The sequence below is a fragment of the Lipotes vexillifer genome, unplaced genomic scaffold (assembly GCF_000442215.2).
Source record: "Lipotes vexillifer unplaced genomic scaffold, Lipotes_vexillifer_v1.1 scaffold68, whole genome shotgun sequence".
NCBI lineage: Eukaryota > Metazoa > Chordata > Mammalia > Artiodactyla > Lipotidae > Lipotes > Lipotes vexillifer.
This window is the reverse complement of record NW_006791676.1, coordinates 1,146,828-1,165,446: the sequence shown is the minus strand read 5'-3', so window position 1 is coordinate 1,165,446 and position 18,619 is coordinate 1,146,828. Positions and strand designations below refer to the sequence as shown.

General features: G+C 33.9%; 1 protein-coding gene across 3 annotated transcripts in view; it reads right to left on the bottom strand.

The window, feature by feature from the left end:
- Positions 1 to 18,619, bottom strand: part of FAP (fibroblast activation protein alpha) — a 73,022-nt gene that overhangs the window by 40,202 nt on the left and 14,201 nt on the right. For 2 of the 3 annotated variants that reach the window (XM_007464489.1, XM_007464490.1), the window contains 9 exons: positions 15,002 to 15,100; positions 13,944 to 14,038; positions 12,943 to 13,017; positions 11,316 to 11,368; positions 7,912 to 7,984; positions 7,087 to 7,207; positions 6,032 to 6,186; positions 3,902 to 4,005; positions 1,975 to 2,110 (listed from right to left, as the gene is read on the bottom strand). In XM_007464489.1, coding sequence (XP_007464551.1) covers positions 1,975 to 2,110; positions 3,902 to 4,005; positions 6,032 to 6,186; positions 7,087 to 7,207; positions 7,912 to 7,984; positions 11,316 to 11,368; positions 12,943 to 13,017; positions 13,944 to 14,038; positions 15,002 to 15,100 — 911 coding nt within the window. The remainder of the gene's footprint in view (positions 1 to 1,974; positions 2,111 to 3,901; positions 4,006 to 6,031; positions 6,187 to 7,086; positions 7,208 to 7,911; positions 7,985 to 11,315; positions 11,369 to 12,942; positions 13,018 to 13,943; positions 14,039 to 15,001; positions 15,101 to 18,619) is intronic. The other variant, XM_007464491.1, reaches the window with a different exon arrangement.

The window sequence follows — 18,619 nt, the reverse complement described above, 5'->3', positions numbered from 1 at the left end:
AAGGATAGGCCAGTGTCTCAGAGAGGACAAGTTAAGACAAGACTTAATAAGGTAAAACTTTTTGATTCATTATTTCTAGTTATTAAGATAAAATTAATTTTAATTCCCTTTTCAGAGAAGAAAGAATACTATGATGTTTCTCCCCCAAACTACAAATTTCTTAATAAATCTTATTAATATAGTCATATTAAGCAATTATTGCCAGTTTCCTTTGCCTCTTTGCTTGGGGTATGACTCCCAATATGAATAAAGTGTAGCCAAGTCACTTAACCTTAAATGTTATTTGTTTTCAAAACAAAACACACACACACACACACACACACACACACACACACACCAGTCATGAGTATGGTTACTGGAAAATTCAACCCTGTTTTTCTTAAATCTGAAAATATGTTCCATGAACTTACCAGACTATTTTGAAACAGAGGTTGTTTTGAAATTCTAAGGTTATTCAAACGTGGTATTCTAAACTTAATCATTGATTTTGGCCATAAAACTAGAGCTTATATTCCAGGGAATTCCACATCTCATTGAATGAGCATCTTATATGTTCTGTCAGTTTGGATTAAGTTGTCTCAGATTTGATAAATTAGAATTTCAAATTCCAAAGCAATCACAGTTTTAAATGCCTAGTTTTAAGAGCTAAAAATTGTATCTAAATGACCAATCTTATAGTTTTAAACTAGTAAAATTAAAGCAATAATTCCTAGTATCTAGATTCAATGAAAACATTAAAGATATATTCACCCAAAGCTGACTAATCAGACTGATGGCTTTTAATTAACTAGAACAATCAAGTTTATTCTTTTTTTTTTTGCCTATGATACTGCATTAAAGCCAAAAAATCTTTCTGCTTTGTATATCAAACTATAAATAAGATAAAAATCAGCTCTAGCATATTCCATCAAAATTAGTCAAGCTTCTTATAGACACAGTAGTGATTTAAAAATATTTTTAGCCTGAGTAATGTTGACTATTATAGTCCTGATATACTTCCAAACAGATTCATATGACTTTTTTCTTGCAAAACATAATGTCCTAATTTCTAGATGGAATTTAGTGTTTTACTTTGATTGCTTTGTGCTTTTTTTCTTACTTTATAAAATAGGTTTATTCTATATTTGGTTTAATGAAACATTTCTTCATAATTAGATGTCTCATGAAATGTACCCATAAATTTTCCTATTTAAAGAAAACATTTTGTGTTTCTTAGTCTCTAATATGAGTACTTATGAACAGGCTTATTTTGAAGCTTTTCTATTGGTGAAGTCGTTTTCTGACTCATTAATTCAACAGATTATGTTTGGATTTGAGCAATAAAAACAATTAAAACTCAACAATAAATCTGTGCCTAGTTTTTAAGTTTTTTCTCCCTAAAATTAGCACAGTATTGAGCACTCTTCTAAGATAACAGGATAGCAAGATAATTTGATCTGTTTCATGTCATTCTTAGTTATCTACATTTGATTTTCAAATGGGAATATTTGGCTTTCCTTTGATAATATTTGTTTACTTTGGAGTTTTTATTTTTCAGTTTTGACATTGAATAGAACATGTTACCATTTGCATTTTTTCTCTAATTCTTTTGAATAGAACACATCTATTTCCTTAATGGACCCATCTTATCTTTTCATCTTCATTATTTTGCTTTTTTTGACTGCCAATCTTATAATCTTAAAAGGATGGATTTCCATCCTAATTCAAAACCAGATACCTGATTTTCCCAGTATTACATTGTTTCATTTAGTCTTTTTCTCTATTCAGTTTCAATGCTAAAGTCTTTCAAGAAAACAAAAGGTATCTTATTTATTTCATAAAAATAATGAAACTTTGAATAGAGAGTGTTTTTTTGCAATCGGGAGTTGAATGCAGTAATTCTGCTCTATAATATAAAATGTTAGCTATAAATAAGTCACCACTCTTGTACTTTCATCTTCAGAAACACACCTCTGTGGTTTTAATACAACCTACCTTTGGACAGCTCCATGTCTTCCAGTCTTCCCTGAAATCACATATAGATAAGACTGAAACATTCTGGATTCTTTTCAGCCACTGCAAACATATTCGCTCATCAGTAACCCATGTAAGCCAACTGAAATAATAATCACTGCAAACAAATCAAAACAGACAGTCACAACCATAAATCAATATTACATTCAAATAATTTCTTAATTTGTGCTTTCTAAAGGATATATTTTATTACTCTGAAATATGTATTCCATAGATAAGGAAGGCAAAACACTCCTTTCTCTGCAGAGAAAGCTTAAATACACCTGCTGACTTTTAATGAATATCTATAAGAGAGTTCATTCATCTAATAGAATTATTTTACACTTGAGTTTTCTCCCAGTTGCAATTTTTATATCTCAGGAAAAAATTTAAGACAGAAGGCTAAAGCTACTGGTCAATCTAGAGGAGAAAAAGCATTAAACTAGCTATTTTCCCATAGCTAAACTCAAGTTTTCACTTCTTAACTAGTTGAAAGAGAGCTAAGTGGGTAAAAGATAGGCAGGCTTGTGTTGGAAGCCGAGTTTTAGCTGTGACCATGGTCAGGGGTTGAAATTCAGGTTAATAAAATGGAGATAATGTATGCAAAGTAACTCAAACAATGCTTGGCACAAAGTGGATGTGAATGAAAGGCAGCAATGGTTACTTGGCTCTGAGGGTGAACTTGTAGTTAAGAGAACAGCAATATAAATGAACCACAGAATGTTGGACATTAATATAAAAGGAATCACAGAGCTACAAGGGGTCTCTGGCTCAGATTCTGGCTTTATCTCCTACTAGTTATACTACCTTAGGCTAATTACTTAACATACCCATACCTCTGTTTCTATATAAAATGGGAATAATAATAGTACCAGTTTTAAAGCTTTCTGTAAAGATCTACTGAGAACGCTTAAAGTGCTTACAGACTATACTCACTACATAGTGAGTGCTCAAAAAATGTTAGCTATTACTATTGTATTGTTAGCATTTTACAGATGCTTAAACAAGCCTCATGACTCCGTACATGATGCTCTTCCTATCATTCTGCTTGCCTCCTAAGGAGAATGACACATAAAAAACCAGATGGATTCAGTCAAGTTTTCATCAACTAGATTAGGGTGGGGAATAACGGATAATTTAAAAAATTAAAGCCATTTTTGATTATCTGAGAGGGGATTCATCTTGGCAAAGCCCAGCAGAGGCCTCTGATGAGGTTTTTTTTCCTATTAGTGATCAACCATCTGGCCCCGGTGGGATAGGGTGTGGGAAGGGGTAAGGAGGGCCACCAGGCAGGGCTTGCGGACCCCTCCCCTTTACCCACTTCATCCTGAGTGACCAGGACTAATCAGACAAGAGGTACGTAGGGCACCATGCTGGGGAAGTAAGAACGCTTCTGTCCCTGTCTGCCTGCAGTTAATCCCAAAACAGATAATTCTACAACCAGACCGTTTCAAATAGACTGCATCCTAGTGAAAAACGCTAATATTTGGAGAGAGTTGGAGTATCTTCTCCTGTTTGTCATACACATGTGATAAGCATGATCTACAAACCCTGGGAGAAAGTAGGTCAGACTTGGAAGAAGCCAGGATGAGGATATATATGAATTTTACTATCGCTCTGTTTGTCTCTAGCTTACACTCACACATCCAGAAGTAGCACTTAGACTGGGCACCATGGTCATCTTTACATGTGTGAAAAGGGCTAATATTTTCAAATCAATTTAAGAAACTTATTTGTGAATTTCAATTTTGCTATATATTTAGATGGGCATGCTAATTTTATTTATTTATTTATTTTTGCTGTAGCATATACATCATAAACTCATTAGAAAAGAAATGTAAACCTTGATGTAGAAATTTCAGTGTTAAAATTCAGTTTGCAAAGTGGGAAGCAACAGAGATGAATATACCTTGAGGCTATCATTGCTGGAACTGGCACTTCTCTGGGACCTACATGCTCAGGGTAAGTGGCATCAACAATAAAGATCCGAACAATGGGATTCTTAGCTCCAGCCTGTGAAGAAAATGGAGATATATATATAAGCTCATAAAATTCTAATTATCACCAACATTTTAAAGACAGTTTAGGAATTTAGGCATATTTTTATAAGCTAACAATGTTAGGTATATTATTGTTGAAAACATTCTAATTATAACATGACCACGAATTTCACTGCAGTGCAATTACAAATATTGTGCAACCAGAGTGAAAACACATATTCTAAGTGATTAATGAGGGAGCCTTGATTCATAAGGAAAAATATTTGGGCTATAAAAATGCAGTTCCGTAAGTGATATTCTCTTTTCTGACTTTTAAGACAGATATTTCCCATTATAATTGTTATTAGGATAATTAATTATAATAATATTTCTTCACGTGCCAAGGGGAGTGCCAAGGGGGATTGATTTTGGGAAGAGAGGGTAAAGAATAGATAATGAAAGATACCTTTTGCTTTTACCCTGTAATTTGGTCTAGGACAATTACTGGACAGTCTACTAGCTGGTTACATTATTACTGCTATCAATACTCCCAAATTAGGAAAATTCCACCTCAAAATAAAGTGTCATGGGATTTATGCTGTTCTTGTTTTGTGCTTTACGTGCTAGTATATGCCCTAGATTTACATGACAGTATAGCTCATGCCCAGACATCTTCTTAGAGTTCTGTTACTTTACCACAGAAAAAGAGAATCTTATAATTGTCAAACAATTTAAATCCACAAAATTTAGATATATAGCCATAAATGGCTCCATGCTATTTGGCTTTATCTAAGAAATTGTCCAGGCTCTCCTCACACCTTCTTGTTTCACTCTGAGGTTTAGGTGGGACTTTCTGCTTCTTTCAAGTTGTCTCACTTCTCAGTTCAATGTCAGATGTTTCAGCAACTTCAGCCTTCAAAGAAACATGAGAATTTGGGTCCTGACTTCTCTGTCCGTGTGAGTTACTCCTCAGTTCTGGATTTCTTCACCTCTTCCTGCACCCTACCACCTTCTAAAGATCCAAGTTCTTTTACATCTTTTGGATTCCAAGTATCATACCTCTCACTTCCAAACATCTCAGCTTTCAGACTTTATATACAACCCTGAGGGGTCTCTTACCTAAACACTCATCTCCTACCCATTGCCTTTTCTCAAAAGACTTTTAACATAAATTTTAGACTATCTGGAATTTCTATTTCTCTCGCTATGGCCACTTTGACTTGCTTTGGAATCTACCTGTGTGTATGCATATCCATCCCGTCTTTGTCACATATAGGGACCCGTTGGCTCCATCTATGACAGTGTTCCCCTTGGCAAGGGAAAACAATCGTGACTTAAGAACAAAGAGCTAAATCCTAAAATCACTTCCACTCCTTGTGCAAGAGGAGAATTTATGATTTGATCCCCTTTCAGATTTCTTGTCTAAATTAAATTAGGATACAACCTTTCTCCACCGTGACCTGGCCATTCTTCTTTTGCATACAGGTTGACTGTCTTGGGACATGGGACTGCATGTGAAGTATGTAAGCTAAGGATTCTAGAATGTTTATACGAGAAACTGAGGGCTTACACCATGTCTAATTCCCTCAAAGAAAAACCTAGGCTCATAAACTTAACCTACCATGTATGTCCAGAAAAGACCATAACTCAGGCTTACTTCGACCTGACAGGAACACCACATTCAACATTTTAATTTCCCATTCTACTTTGAATTTACATGAGAATTCAAGAGGGAATTGCAAAACAGAACTTTACCCGAATTTGGAGCATGAAATATGAAAAAAATTAAAATTAAGTTAAGCTTGTTTTTCCTCCATGATCTAGACCATATGTTTTTCAAAGACTGCAATGGATTTTGCAAAGACTGCTTCATCCAGCCCAACCAGATGTCCAAAGCAACAGATGTCCACATAAATAATAGAGCACAGTACAATGTTTGCCTTACAATGCACAAGGATAAGAAGCTCTCCAAACTTGTTGATCCCACCTCTATTCGTGGTATTGGTTGCTCATTTTGACACCAGGGAAATGGAAGCATCTGCTAAAAGTATTCCACATACCTTTGGGTATGGAATATTTATTGTTCTAGGATATTGTTCATCGCCATAATAGGAATAGGCAATAACTGGTATCTCTGTATCATTAAATTCTGCATATGCCAAAAATTTTCCATTAGGAGACCACCAGAGAGCATATTTTGTAGCAAGCATTTCCTCTGAAAAATAAATACTACCATATTAATTACTATGACAGTGTACTGTTAAAATCATCATAAATACTTCAAAATACATTGTATATAGCCATTTATTAACTGAAATAATATATTTAATGTGGATGTGACATATGCCATGCTTTGGTTATCAAAAGATAAATGATCTAGGCTTAGAGGAATAGTTTAACTTAATACCCCATATCAAACATCAATTAGTCTTCTGGGGAATTGACATTAATCAGAAATGTAATTTTTAAAATAAATAGTAAACATTTCAACAATAATTAATTTTCTCTTTTGGGGCCACTTCTGATTTTTACAGTCATCTAAAGTAGCCAAAACAAGCAGAAATGTACTTATACTACAGAGTGACATAAACTTGAAAGTTGACTTTCTTTCCTGGGAATATTTTTTAAAAAATAGTTAATTCAGTTATATACATTTTTAATAAAGGCAAGGACTAGAAGACCTTTTAAAGTCCAGTTAATTCCTAGATACTACATGACCCAGAAAGAGGACAAAATTCATGACAGCATCAAGAGCCGAGAATATTTTCCTGCAAAATAATACAGACAGTTGTTTAGTTTTGGAAAAATGTTTTATTTTGCAAGAAAAAAACAAACCCGAGAAAATGTACTAACACAGCATCTAAGGACCATACACTTCTTGGAATATAAATTATTACTACCACTTTATAATGCTCATGAAAATAAATTCTGCAAGTCAGATAACAAGATTTTATTCTTTCAGAATTTGCACGTCCTGTTCATAACCTGATAACAGCTTTCAGAAATGCCACCATTCATCTCAGTAACATACCACTCATCTAAACGTTACTAAACGTGTGCGATTATATTCAATTAAAAGCCTAACGGCAGCAGCACAAAAAAGAATACAGCGTACCTTCATAAACCCAGTCTGGAATTCCATTAAATATTTTATTTTCTTTTCCATTATATGTTATTTGAAAAGGTGGGTCTTCTGGTCTTTGTTTCAGATAGATATTGTTTTGATAGACATATGCCTAGAAGTGGTGGTAAGTTAGTTAACAAGGAGAAATTTCATAAGAAATACAATAAAGCATGCATGTTTGTGTTAATTATTCACCTAACACTTTTAAAAAGAGTGATAATCCAGATGCAAAAAGGCTCACAACTAAGATATCATTTTAATAGGTCAAGAAACCCCAACCAACTTATATTAACATTATGATTTTTAACATAACATAAAAATTATGATTTTAAAGTCTATATATTAAATAGAGAATAGAGTCTGCTATTACATTTGTTGCCTTTATTACCTAAATAAATAATTGTGTATATTGACATAAAGTCAAATAAATCTCTGAATATTAATAGCTAGCCAGATCTAATCTTTATTTAGAGTCCTTAAATAAGAGCTTGGACAAAATTTCATGTTGTCTGAAGCTAGTCTGGGAAACTTGTGAAAACCATATTTTTCCTGAGCTTTCTGGCACAACGCATTCTGGCTGAGTATAAGGATAAAGTTTTTGACTGCGATATTTAAAGAAGTCTATCCATGAGCTTGAGATTTTACGGAATTCTCAGATGGGTTTCAATTTATCAAAACTCTTCCCGTTTTTAACCACTTAAAATAGTCATAAATGTATTTTTTTTTCTTTCAGGCACGGAAATTTAACAAAGGCCAAAATCAAATGGCTCCTCTTTTATTTGAATGATTAAACACTTCTATAATTTAAACATTTACTAATTTACTCCCAACAGGCGACCAGCATAAATACTGAATTGGACGAGGAAGCTCATTTCTTCTTATAAACTCTCTAGAAGAAAAGAAAGAAAATAAATAAATAAACTTTGTTGTTCAATGCAAATAACAGGTATAAAAAGAAAAAAATAAACAAACAATAAACATAAAGCATCATCGTTTCTGCTTCTTCAAACCTAATGGAAAAAATGTGACAACATGGGACAGAGGACATGGGGTAGTAGTTGGAATTCTTCACCAGTTACTTACAGGTCGTTTAACTTCTGACCTTCTATATTGAGGTGAGTGGATTAAAGGGTTATAGACTGAGAAAGTGGGACTACCTCCAGAAATTACCTAATGGAACCCCCCTCATCTTATAGAAAATTAACTTGAGGTTAGAGAAATGATATGACTTTTTAAACATCATATCGCTAGCTCTTGGAAGACCCCTCATTAAACTCAAGCCTTTTAACCCTCAGGACTGTAAAATGTGTACACACCAGGCTGAGATGGTTGCTGAAGCCTTCCAGCTCTGAAATTCTATAATTGTGCTGAAGTTTAATATGTACTCTTCCACATTTTCATTCACAACCGCCATCTCTGTGAATGCATATGCATTTCAAATTTTTGAAAATAAGATGCCATTTGACAATCTCCCCAGGGATCTGACTTGAAATCAGAAAAGGAAAGGAACATCTGATCTCAAGCTAAACTGAAAAAACAGATCATATACTGGGCAGTATGCCTTAAGCTTGAAAGTCCTCCACTCCACCCATGGGAAAATTTCAAATATATTATTGACCAAAAATCTCACTTTGATGCTTAGAGTCGCCCTGCAAATACTCAATTGACTGACTTGCACTGTGGAGTTTCTACAGTTCTTCAGCAAGAATGTGTTCAGAGTTTTATAAGTGTTAAAGAGTTGTAGGATGCTGTGCTTAAGTTTTGACTATTATCTTCTTGAAGACTGTATGAATAGTTTCATCAAGAATGCTTTTGTGGAGATGCAAAACAAGACCTGCCTCCAAAGTATAATGTGAAGAGCCTGAACGAAGACTCCTTGTCTGCCCCCTCCAAAAAAAATCTCTCCAACCTGGACCTAAACATATGCTTAATATTTCTACTTTTCCCATTCTTTTTAAATTTGGACACCTGTGAAGACTTGCAACGCACGTTACCTTGATTTAACTTATTAGGTCATGAAGTACGAGGCCTAGCGACAAATGAGGGAACGTGGCACTAGACAGATCAGGTTTGACTGGAGAAAGAGTGATGTCCCCAGAGGAAGGAGACTATTAGTGCTGCAATGGGAATCCTGATTGCTGGAGGGCAGTTTATGAGCACCAGCCCCCTGGGAAGTCTGGAACAGATCAACATATGAGGGCACAGGCAAAAGAACGTCCCAGAAGAGAAGACATTCATCCCTGGTTTACAATTCTCTCTCAAACCAGTGTCCATGTTACCTTTGACATTGTAACACTGCCTTAGGTTTCCATATACCATGGAATCATCTATGCAAGCATGCAGACAGCACCAAGCTGAAAATCTCAGTGCACAGTTTCTTCATGGCAGGCAGGTCACCACAGCTGCCATTGTCTGTGTTTTACAGTATGAGAGAAAATGGAGGAGTGTGCTTTACAAAGGCTGTCATCTCCTCAGTAATCCTTCCCTTGCTTGAAATCAGAACTATCTTCATTTTCTCTATGGTAGGTTTTTTATAAACCTTTTGGAGGCACATAGAAGACTTGGAATGAGTGATATTCAGTCTTGCCTTGAATCTCAACAGATTTGTCATTCTTCACTCCTTAAATTATGGTATATTTACCTGACAAAAAACCAATCTGGCAAATTAGATGGTTGTGCAAGAAAAAAACAAACAAAATAGTGGTTTCATTAAATTCACTGCACAAAAGCTAAATATTTAAAATGATTCTAGGCCATAAAGCTTATACAAACCATGATTGAAATATTAGTATTGTCATCTTCTTTTGGAGTGCTGTTTAATTTGGTGAACCTCAACATAGGTAGGACGTGGAGAATTTCAAAATGATTAAAAGAAAAACAAGGAAATGATTAAAGCCTTAAGAAATTCTACTGAAAGAGTAAGGTTTCCACTTCACTAGTCTAAGGGTTTCTTGAGCATAGGGTTGGTGCCTCAAGCTCATTTGTGTCTCCCCACATATGCTTTTCACATAGTAGGTGCTCAATAAACACTTCTTGAATTTGGTAACAATGTGGATACAGAGAAAAAGACTCAGAGTGCATTAGATGGATTTAGAGTCTACGCTACATAGCAGTTCCTATTTCTTAATTTGACATTTTAAGAAGATCAGAGTTATTCTTTTCTGAACATTTAAAAGAAGGAGAAACATAAAGCTTTTTAAAATTTTTGTGTTCTTACTAGACAAAAGGGGAAATAGACCATAAGATTTTTCAGTACCTCTTCAAGCCATACAATAATTTTCACTTTTATATAACAGCAAATAGGATATCACATTAAGATGAGTAATTTAACCAATTCATTGTCCATACTTAGAAAGATTTTTCTAAAGTGCAAATCTGATCATGTCATTTCCCATTTAAAACCGTTCAGTGATTCCCTATTGCCATCAGAATGAGATCTAAACTCTTCTAAATGGTTTCCTCATTATTATTTGGCCCATGATTTCTGGCCTCAACTCCTTCATAAACTTACACCACCTCCTACTAGTAAGCATGCCCTCCTCAAATTTCAACTCAACTGACCTACTTTTGAGTTTCCCGAACACTCCGTGCTTTCGTTTCCTTTTGGGCCTTTACATGTTGTTTTTTCTGCCAGGAATTCTCTCCCTCAGTCCTTTGCCTACCTACTCATTCATTTAATTTTTTTTCTTTTAAGCTGTAAATATTTCAAATAATTAAACATAAAGATAAAAAAATAATATAATAGATGACGATTTACCATCTAAATTTAAAAGATATTAACATTTTACATTTTAAAAAACAATTTGTTTAAAATTAATTAAATTTAAATTAAATGCTACATCTCCCTCCCTTCTGCTTCCTTCCAATGAAGGAGCCCCCTCTCCCCAACATTGTGTATCATTCCCATGCATTTTTGGTACTTTTATAAATATGTGTACTTTTATAAATTATACATTTGTAATTTGGTGTTCAAAAGTAGGAAAAGTAAAACTATAGAGTGTATAAAAATGTAAGATGTTAGTCAAATAAAAAGAGGTGAATATTCCAAAGGAGTATTTCTTTGAATTTCTTAAGTTGTATAGGTATACACATATTGTAAAGAAGTAAGAAATTAAGACCAGAAACAAGGGAATGCAGTCTTAATCTCAAATCAGAGTCTGGAGTGAAAAAGTCTCTATGTGAGACTTAAGTAGTGTTAATAAAAAGACATGAAGTTTTACCCATTTGTAAGGTGGTAGATGTGATACGTTGCTGTGTAAGAGTATCTCCAAAGCTGTCAGGAAGAAGAGGCAAAGACAAATCATGACTCTTAAAAAGCTCAGGTCAATAATGTATAATCATAGGTCACTCAATTCAAGGTTCAGAATTATAAAAGGACTATTTTCACAAAGCACTAGGAAAGACATGTTTCAATTCTAAATGAGTCTCATTTAAAGAGTTTTACTGTGGACTTTTGTGCTGTTCATCCAAATTCCAGAACTAATCTCAGCAGTGATTCAACCCTCACTCCATAAAAAGCATATCCAAAGACATTTCTTAACATAAAAAGCATTTCTCTGACACACTCTACCCTAAAAAATGTTCCCCTTATGCTTTACCTTGATTGAAGTAAAACCACTATAATTTCCAAGTCCCATAAAGATTACCTTGCACCTGGGTAATTATTATGATAATAACCCTTTAAAATTGGGTGAAGAGAAATTATTCAACATATAGTTTTGTTGCAAAATGCTTGCTTTTCTTTGAGCATAGTTTTTTAAAATAGTAGAGACTGAAAAAATAAATAAGAGATATATAACGTATAATTCCTCCAGGAAAAAAACTGCTCGTTTCTCATTAAGTTTATTTGTGCTGTGGTTAGTGAATAAAGCAAGTATTATTCTGGATTTTGTTTCCAAAGGGCTTTCAAACTTTTGGCAAGGAAGCTCCAGTGGATTGAAGCATATCTTTCTGAAGATTGCAGGTGACCAAGACCTGGTCCACTGGAAAATAATCAGCTATCTGAACAATGGGGGAGGGGCAAGCTTGACTTTTCATTTCTGTGTATTAAGGGAGTTTTGCATCTCAAGTAGAATATGAAAAATGGCAGTTAAAACAAAAGGTTCTTGATCTAAGAGTAACTATTAGAAGTTGAATTTGATAGTAAATTCTTCTTTCCTTTTACCAGCATAAGTAGAAAAAATAAGGTGATTATCTTCCATTCACAACTTCATTCAGGAGGGGGAAATTAAGTAAGGCCTAATAGTCCAGCTATGTGGGATTCTCCTACACTAGGCTTTCGAAGACACAGATTTAAACCCCTGGTCTACCAGGGTTAATTCATATATATATATATATATATATATATATATATATATATATATATGTATATATACTGACTGTGGAGAAAAGGGAACCCTCTTGCACTGTTGGTGGGAATGTAAATTAAAACAGCCACTATGGAGAACAGTACGGGGCTTCCTTAAAAAGCAACTGAATTAAATAAGGTATATCTTGATTTTTCCATTTTCAATAATAATAAATATCAACAAGGTTAAAATATGTGAGAATTGACTAATGATTCATGATACCAAATAACTTTTTTCTGATGAATATCAGTGTCCCCAAAATAAGTTTTTCCCTTAAGATGAAAGTAGTTTCTACTACTTGATGATAACCAGACAAGAATGCCAAATTCTGAATTATTTGTATATGTTTCTGTTATGCTTTGGGGGCTCAGCTAGAATTGCATCAATTTCTTGAATATTTAGAAATAAAGAGAGACTCTTGCTTCCTCTTACTTTTATAAACCAATCTGTGGGCTACTAGGAGATACAATCAGATAAACCCAAATTAAATAGTCAATACCTTTGAATAATCACTTTCTAGATATGCAAATTGCCGATCAGGTGATAAACCATAATTTGATGCATTCACACTTTTCTGAAATTATGAAGAAGTTGATTAGAATACAGAAAAAATAACAGAGCCATATAAATTTGTAGTTCTAAAAGAATATTATATCATCGATATACTCCCACATATACATTTGAAGCAATTTTTTTAAAGTTTAAGTAGTACCTACTGTATACAAAGAAATTTACTACACATTAGGGGATGAGGATGTGATAAATAGCATATACTTTGTGATCTCAAGAAGCTTATAATAGTAAACTTCTAAATAAATAACATTACAATTTAGAAAATTTTATAAAAGAGATATAACATTGCAAAAGTGTTAAACAGGAAGTGATTGAATGCAAATGATAAGATGGTTTGTTGCACAGAGAAGGAGAAATAGCTGAGCTTGACTCTAAAAGATTACTAGGCTCTTGAAGGTAGAGGAAGTAGGAGGTCTGAGAGTCCAGGAGGACAGAATAACATGTTGCTATGTATCATAGGACCAGTCACTGAGCCTTTATTAGGTACTGTCCTAAGCACTTTCAACTGATACTTCATTTAATTCTTATACTAACCCAAAGAGGTATTATTATTCCTACTTTACAGAGGAAGAACCTGAGGCATGATGAGGATGGAATAATGTGGAATCTTACCCAAGGCTCCATAACTTGTAAATGACAGAGCCAGGATTTGAACCTCAGTTTGCCTGACTATAAGAACTGAGTTTGTACATTTTATCTCATAGGATACCTGTTCCACAGAGGGAGAAAATTGCCAGGTGATTTGAGCGGGCAAGGGCAATAATCTAGTGTGACTGGAAGAGAGAATGGGAGGATAACTGTGGTGGGGGATGGAGCTGAGATGGCAGGTTGGGTCCAGATCAGGTGCTCAGTTGTTTGGACTCTGTTCTTTGGTCAGTGAAGAGCTGGCAGAGGTTTTTGAGGAGGAAGATAATGGAGGATACATACCATGGTGGTATTACTCAAAATAGTATATGATTCTCCTGTTTCAATATTATAAAATACTATATTATTATCTGTAGATTGACGAAGATATTCTTGTCCTTTAAACAAGAAGGAAAACAAAACTTGAAATGTTCTCCCTTAACAGGAAATACATTTATAACAAAGAGAAACCTCTCTTATTTCACATACTGACTTTCTTTTTCCTCTCTGTCTGGTACATATTGCCTTGTCAAATTTAAAATATGATAGTAAGTTGATGGTGGAAGGGAGGAAAAGGTTGTTTTTCTACATTACACAAAAATGCCATATTTACTAGTAGGAGCCGTATTCTAACCAGTTCAGGGTGCTTAGGAGTAAATTTGGATTTTCTCTGTGTTACAAAGAGAATAAACCAGTTTAAAATTGTATGTTTCTTCTGCAGTAAAAAAATATATATTCCATTTAGGCTGTGTTTGACTTAGTTAAAAACCTATTTTATATGCTTATTATTTTCTAAAGAGAAAATGAAAATATTCTATTGTGTTTAGTAGCACTTTAGATATAAATTATATATAATATAAACAATTTAGTTGCTCTTACCGCTTGTTTGATTAGACTCTTTTGACAACGTACTATTTTGAAAAACTATATTTAAATATCAATTTTATGGACCTTAAAGGATTTGTCTTCAAGTTAGGATCTGTTCATTTCTCAGATTACCTAGATTAACAATGGAATTTTTCTTTTGGTAAAATTCTCATGACCTCTTCTAAATAGGTGCTTATTTCCTATTCTGAAAAGCTGTATCATATGATCAGTTTATTCTAACAGTGCATTCTCAGATTTTACTGTTCTGCTAAAGCTACTACTGGATTGGCATCATTACTATTGGACAAACGCTGTCTAAATAGTTCTGTGAAAAAATGTTTTGTTGGCCACTTGACTTATCTAAATAATTGCTGTTTTTATCCATTTCAACTAAGATGGCTTATGTTACCATAGAGGATTGTTGGCAATAAAAATAAAAACAAAAAATCATACATTTAAAAAAAACCCAAAAGGTAAATAAATAATTCACTTACCTGAAATCCAGTTTGGAAAAAATGTTTTATAGGAAAATGTCCCATTTAAAATATCCTTCAGTGTGAGTGCTCTTTTTGTACTTCCTTCAGAGTTATGAACTTTGGGGGAGGAGGAAACATATTATTACTTAAAAGAAGATGAATAACTCAAATGTCTCTCATCTGTTATTCCTCATATAATGAAAAGATCTGCCATTGCTAAATCCTTGTTTAACACTTGTCTTAATAGCTCTGAGTAGTATTTCCTTTTTGATAGACAAGCTAATGAGGCTTAGAGAAGTAGTCTGATTGCCTGGAAAGGAACACTGGTGGGAAAATCTCGAGGAGTGTGACAGGGACCACGCTGAGCAGCAGGGACATTATTCTTCAGACAGTGAAGAATTTTCAGAGGTTTTTAAGAAGAAAGATGAGATGAGGTTCCGATAACTCTAGGTCTTGCAAAGCTGGGATTGCAGACCATGCAGGTTTCACTAAAAACTTTGCCTTTTAAGCAGTTCATTGTAGTTCCTCACATATGCTTGGCTTGGATTAAACTGATTTATCAGTGACATATTTTAGCATCCCAATTGGTCAGATGACACCATCCAGAATCCTTACCTTCAGACATCTCAAGAGAGGCATTAATGAAGGTAGACAATTTCTTATCCTGGCTAGGGGTTTTTATAAAGAGAAAATGGACCAGAAGAAAAGAAAACCACATCATCTATACAAATGATCTTGGAAATTCCAAGAGTAGGGGTTTTCCATATAAAAACTAACCGAAAGCTCACAAACCACAAGCAAATTTCTCCTGTATTTGAGCCCTCCAAAACAATTTTATGTTTCAAAGGTGATTTCCATTATCAGAACAAATTCATTATAGAGCCCTGAAACAGTCAGAAACTGTGGCAACCAACTTCCAAATCTTCTTCAATCCATATTCCTGTTCTCCATCCCTCCCACCTTACCCCTTCTCCAGGCCATCACTTACAGAATCAAAACTTAGAAAAGTATACTATACCTTGAATAGCATATATGAATCTGATATTTGTTCATGTAAAAATAAAACTGTCAAAGATGAGCTATACATTTATATCTTCCTGCTAAACTCTTCAACAACTTTCTATGAGTCTTAAGATAAAGACCAAAAATGTTAGTCTGGACTATAGGCCCTAGCTGGTCTGGAATGGTCTACCTCTCCAGCCCCTTCTTGCCCCACTCTCACTACTTCATAGACTCCAAACATGCTGGGCTTTCTGTTTCTCAAATACTGATTTCTTTCTCCAGGGCTACTGAACCTCTTCCCACCCTCTCCCTTCTCCTTATAACTTCTCTTCAGCCTTTAGTGCTTAATATAAGTGCCACTTTCTCTGGGAAGCCCTTCCTGATCCCCTGGTTTAGGTCTGGTTCCCTTCTTATACATTACCATAGGCCAGGTTCCCTTTTTTAAGAACATTTGTCTTGGTTTGTAATCTTGTATGTATTTGAGTGATTATTTTATTCATATTTCTTCACCTCCCACTGTATTCTCAAAACAGTCACCATAAGGCCAGAGACCATGTCTAAGTTTTGCTCACCGCCACATCCCTAGTGTCTAGCACATAATAGGCATTTAATAAATACTTGTTGAATGAATGAATACATGAAATGAAGGATTGATGGGTGGATGGATGAGATTTGTGCCCTCTTCTTTACAGAATGGTTCTACTACTAATTTCCTATATGACTTAAATAAGTTAATCTCTGGCATCACAGCTTGCTCATCTATAATATAAAGGACTGGACTAGAAAATGCTGATAATACCTTCCAATTTTACTACAATAGGTTTTGAAATTTGAGACACAACATGCTCTATTAACCTTATAGTCACATAAATGTACTGCCATGTGATAAGGTCGAATTGACCAACTGGATAATAGCATCTTCTGCAGTTTTAACTGATTCACACTGATGTATGTATGCTCCATACTTTTGATTAGGACTATGAGTTATTTTCTCAATTTACTAAAAATTATCCTGGTAGCTATAAGAACATAAGTGGCTGATGAACCCCTATGCAAACAGGCACTAAATACTTAATAACATTAGATTATTCTAATAATCATCTTTGTACAGGTTCTTTGCATCCTAAGTAAGGTTGTACATGCCATGCAATTATTCATAATGAAAGTGCTTCTATTTAACTAAATGGTCTTGTGCAAAATTCATACCACCGATTTTATAATTCCCATTCTATGAATAAAATACTACCATTTTACTGCAACAGCATTAGTATAATTGCTAAGTATTTTAATTCAATTTTATTTAACTCTCTTAAGAGCAAATTGTAATCTGTTTCTAATATAGTCAAGGGGAAATTCTAACACTATTTACAATGGAAATTATTTTCCTTTTGAGATATATTTAATTTGTGTCCTCACAACCCTGAACATATAGATGAAAAAAATTTTAATTTAGAGAATTCCTGTATTGTGAATATCAAAACACTAGGTAATTGTTTTTCTTTAAACTTTTTTCAATATTAATTCAATAAATGAATATAGTCTTGGTGATATCTTTTTTTGTCTAGCATAAATAATGGTTTGATTATGGCTAATGACTTACATAATAGATTTTCCTATTTAAGTATCTTTGAATATAATTTTCCTTACTTGCAATTATGTTTAATTGAGAAATTCTTAGCTATAATTAATCTTCATTTTTATTGAAAGTTAAATTAAGTGAGCTAATTCAAATGAAACGCTTAGCTCTATGCTTGGCAGTCGATAAATGTTAGCTTTTGTTATTGTCATAGCTTATTAGTAGTCTTCAAATAAATATTTTTGATCTTTGTTTCTCAAACTAATTTGACCACTGGGATTTTTTTTTAAATATCTACTAAAATCACAGTATGGGAAATGCAGTTTCAGATTAAGCTATTAATATATGTAATTAAGGTTAACTTTTATTCTAATATAATGGAATTCATCAGTTATACTTAGAACATCTTGGTCATCCTAGGGCTCCATAAGTGAAACAGTCCAATTATGATCACAAATAGGGTTAGTACTAATATCCCACATATGAATAAATAAAATTTATAAAAAACAAGAGTTTCAAATTATTTTAAAAATTCCTACTCATTTTCCCTTTTTAACATTAATAATCATGCTGATCCTTATCAGATTTCCCAAAAAGATTTCAAGGGTTAGTTATTTACTCTTTTTAACCTCTAATTTAGATTATCCTCAAAAATTATATGAGATTATATTTCATATTACTTCCCAGTTAGTCATTTATTTTAAATGGGTGCGAAGTAGCTATAAATACCAGTGATCTATATAGAGAACTTAACTTATGTCATATTATAACTCAATATCTATAAAGCAGTTTAAATATATATTGATTGTATTACTAATTACTGTAATGATAATAAGCCCCACCAGCACCATTGAAGTGATAAGGGGATATACAGAACACATCCAGAGGAGCCAGCTGTGTTTATGTGGAAATAGGCTTGTGGCACAGATTTGGGGTAGGTGATTACTCCTAACCTCACATTGGCTCAGAAGGTGTGATTATCCTGGCATCAGGCTGGGCTCAGAGCGATACCAAATCAAATGGGGAGAATTTAAATCAGGCATTCTTTTCTTCCTGCT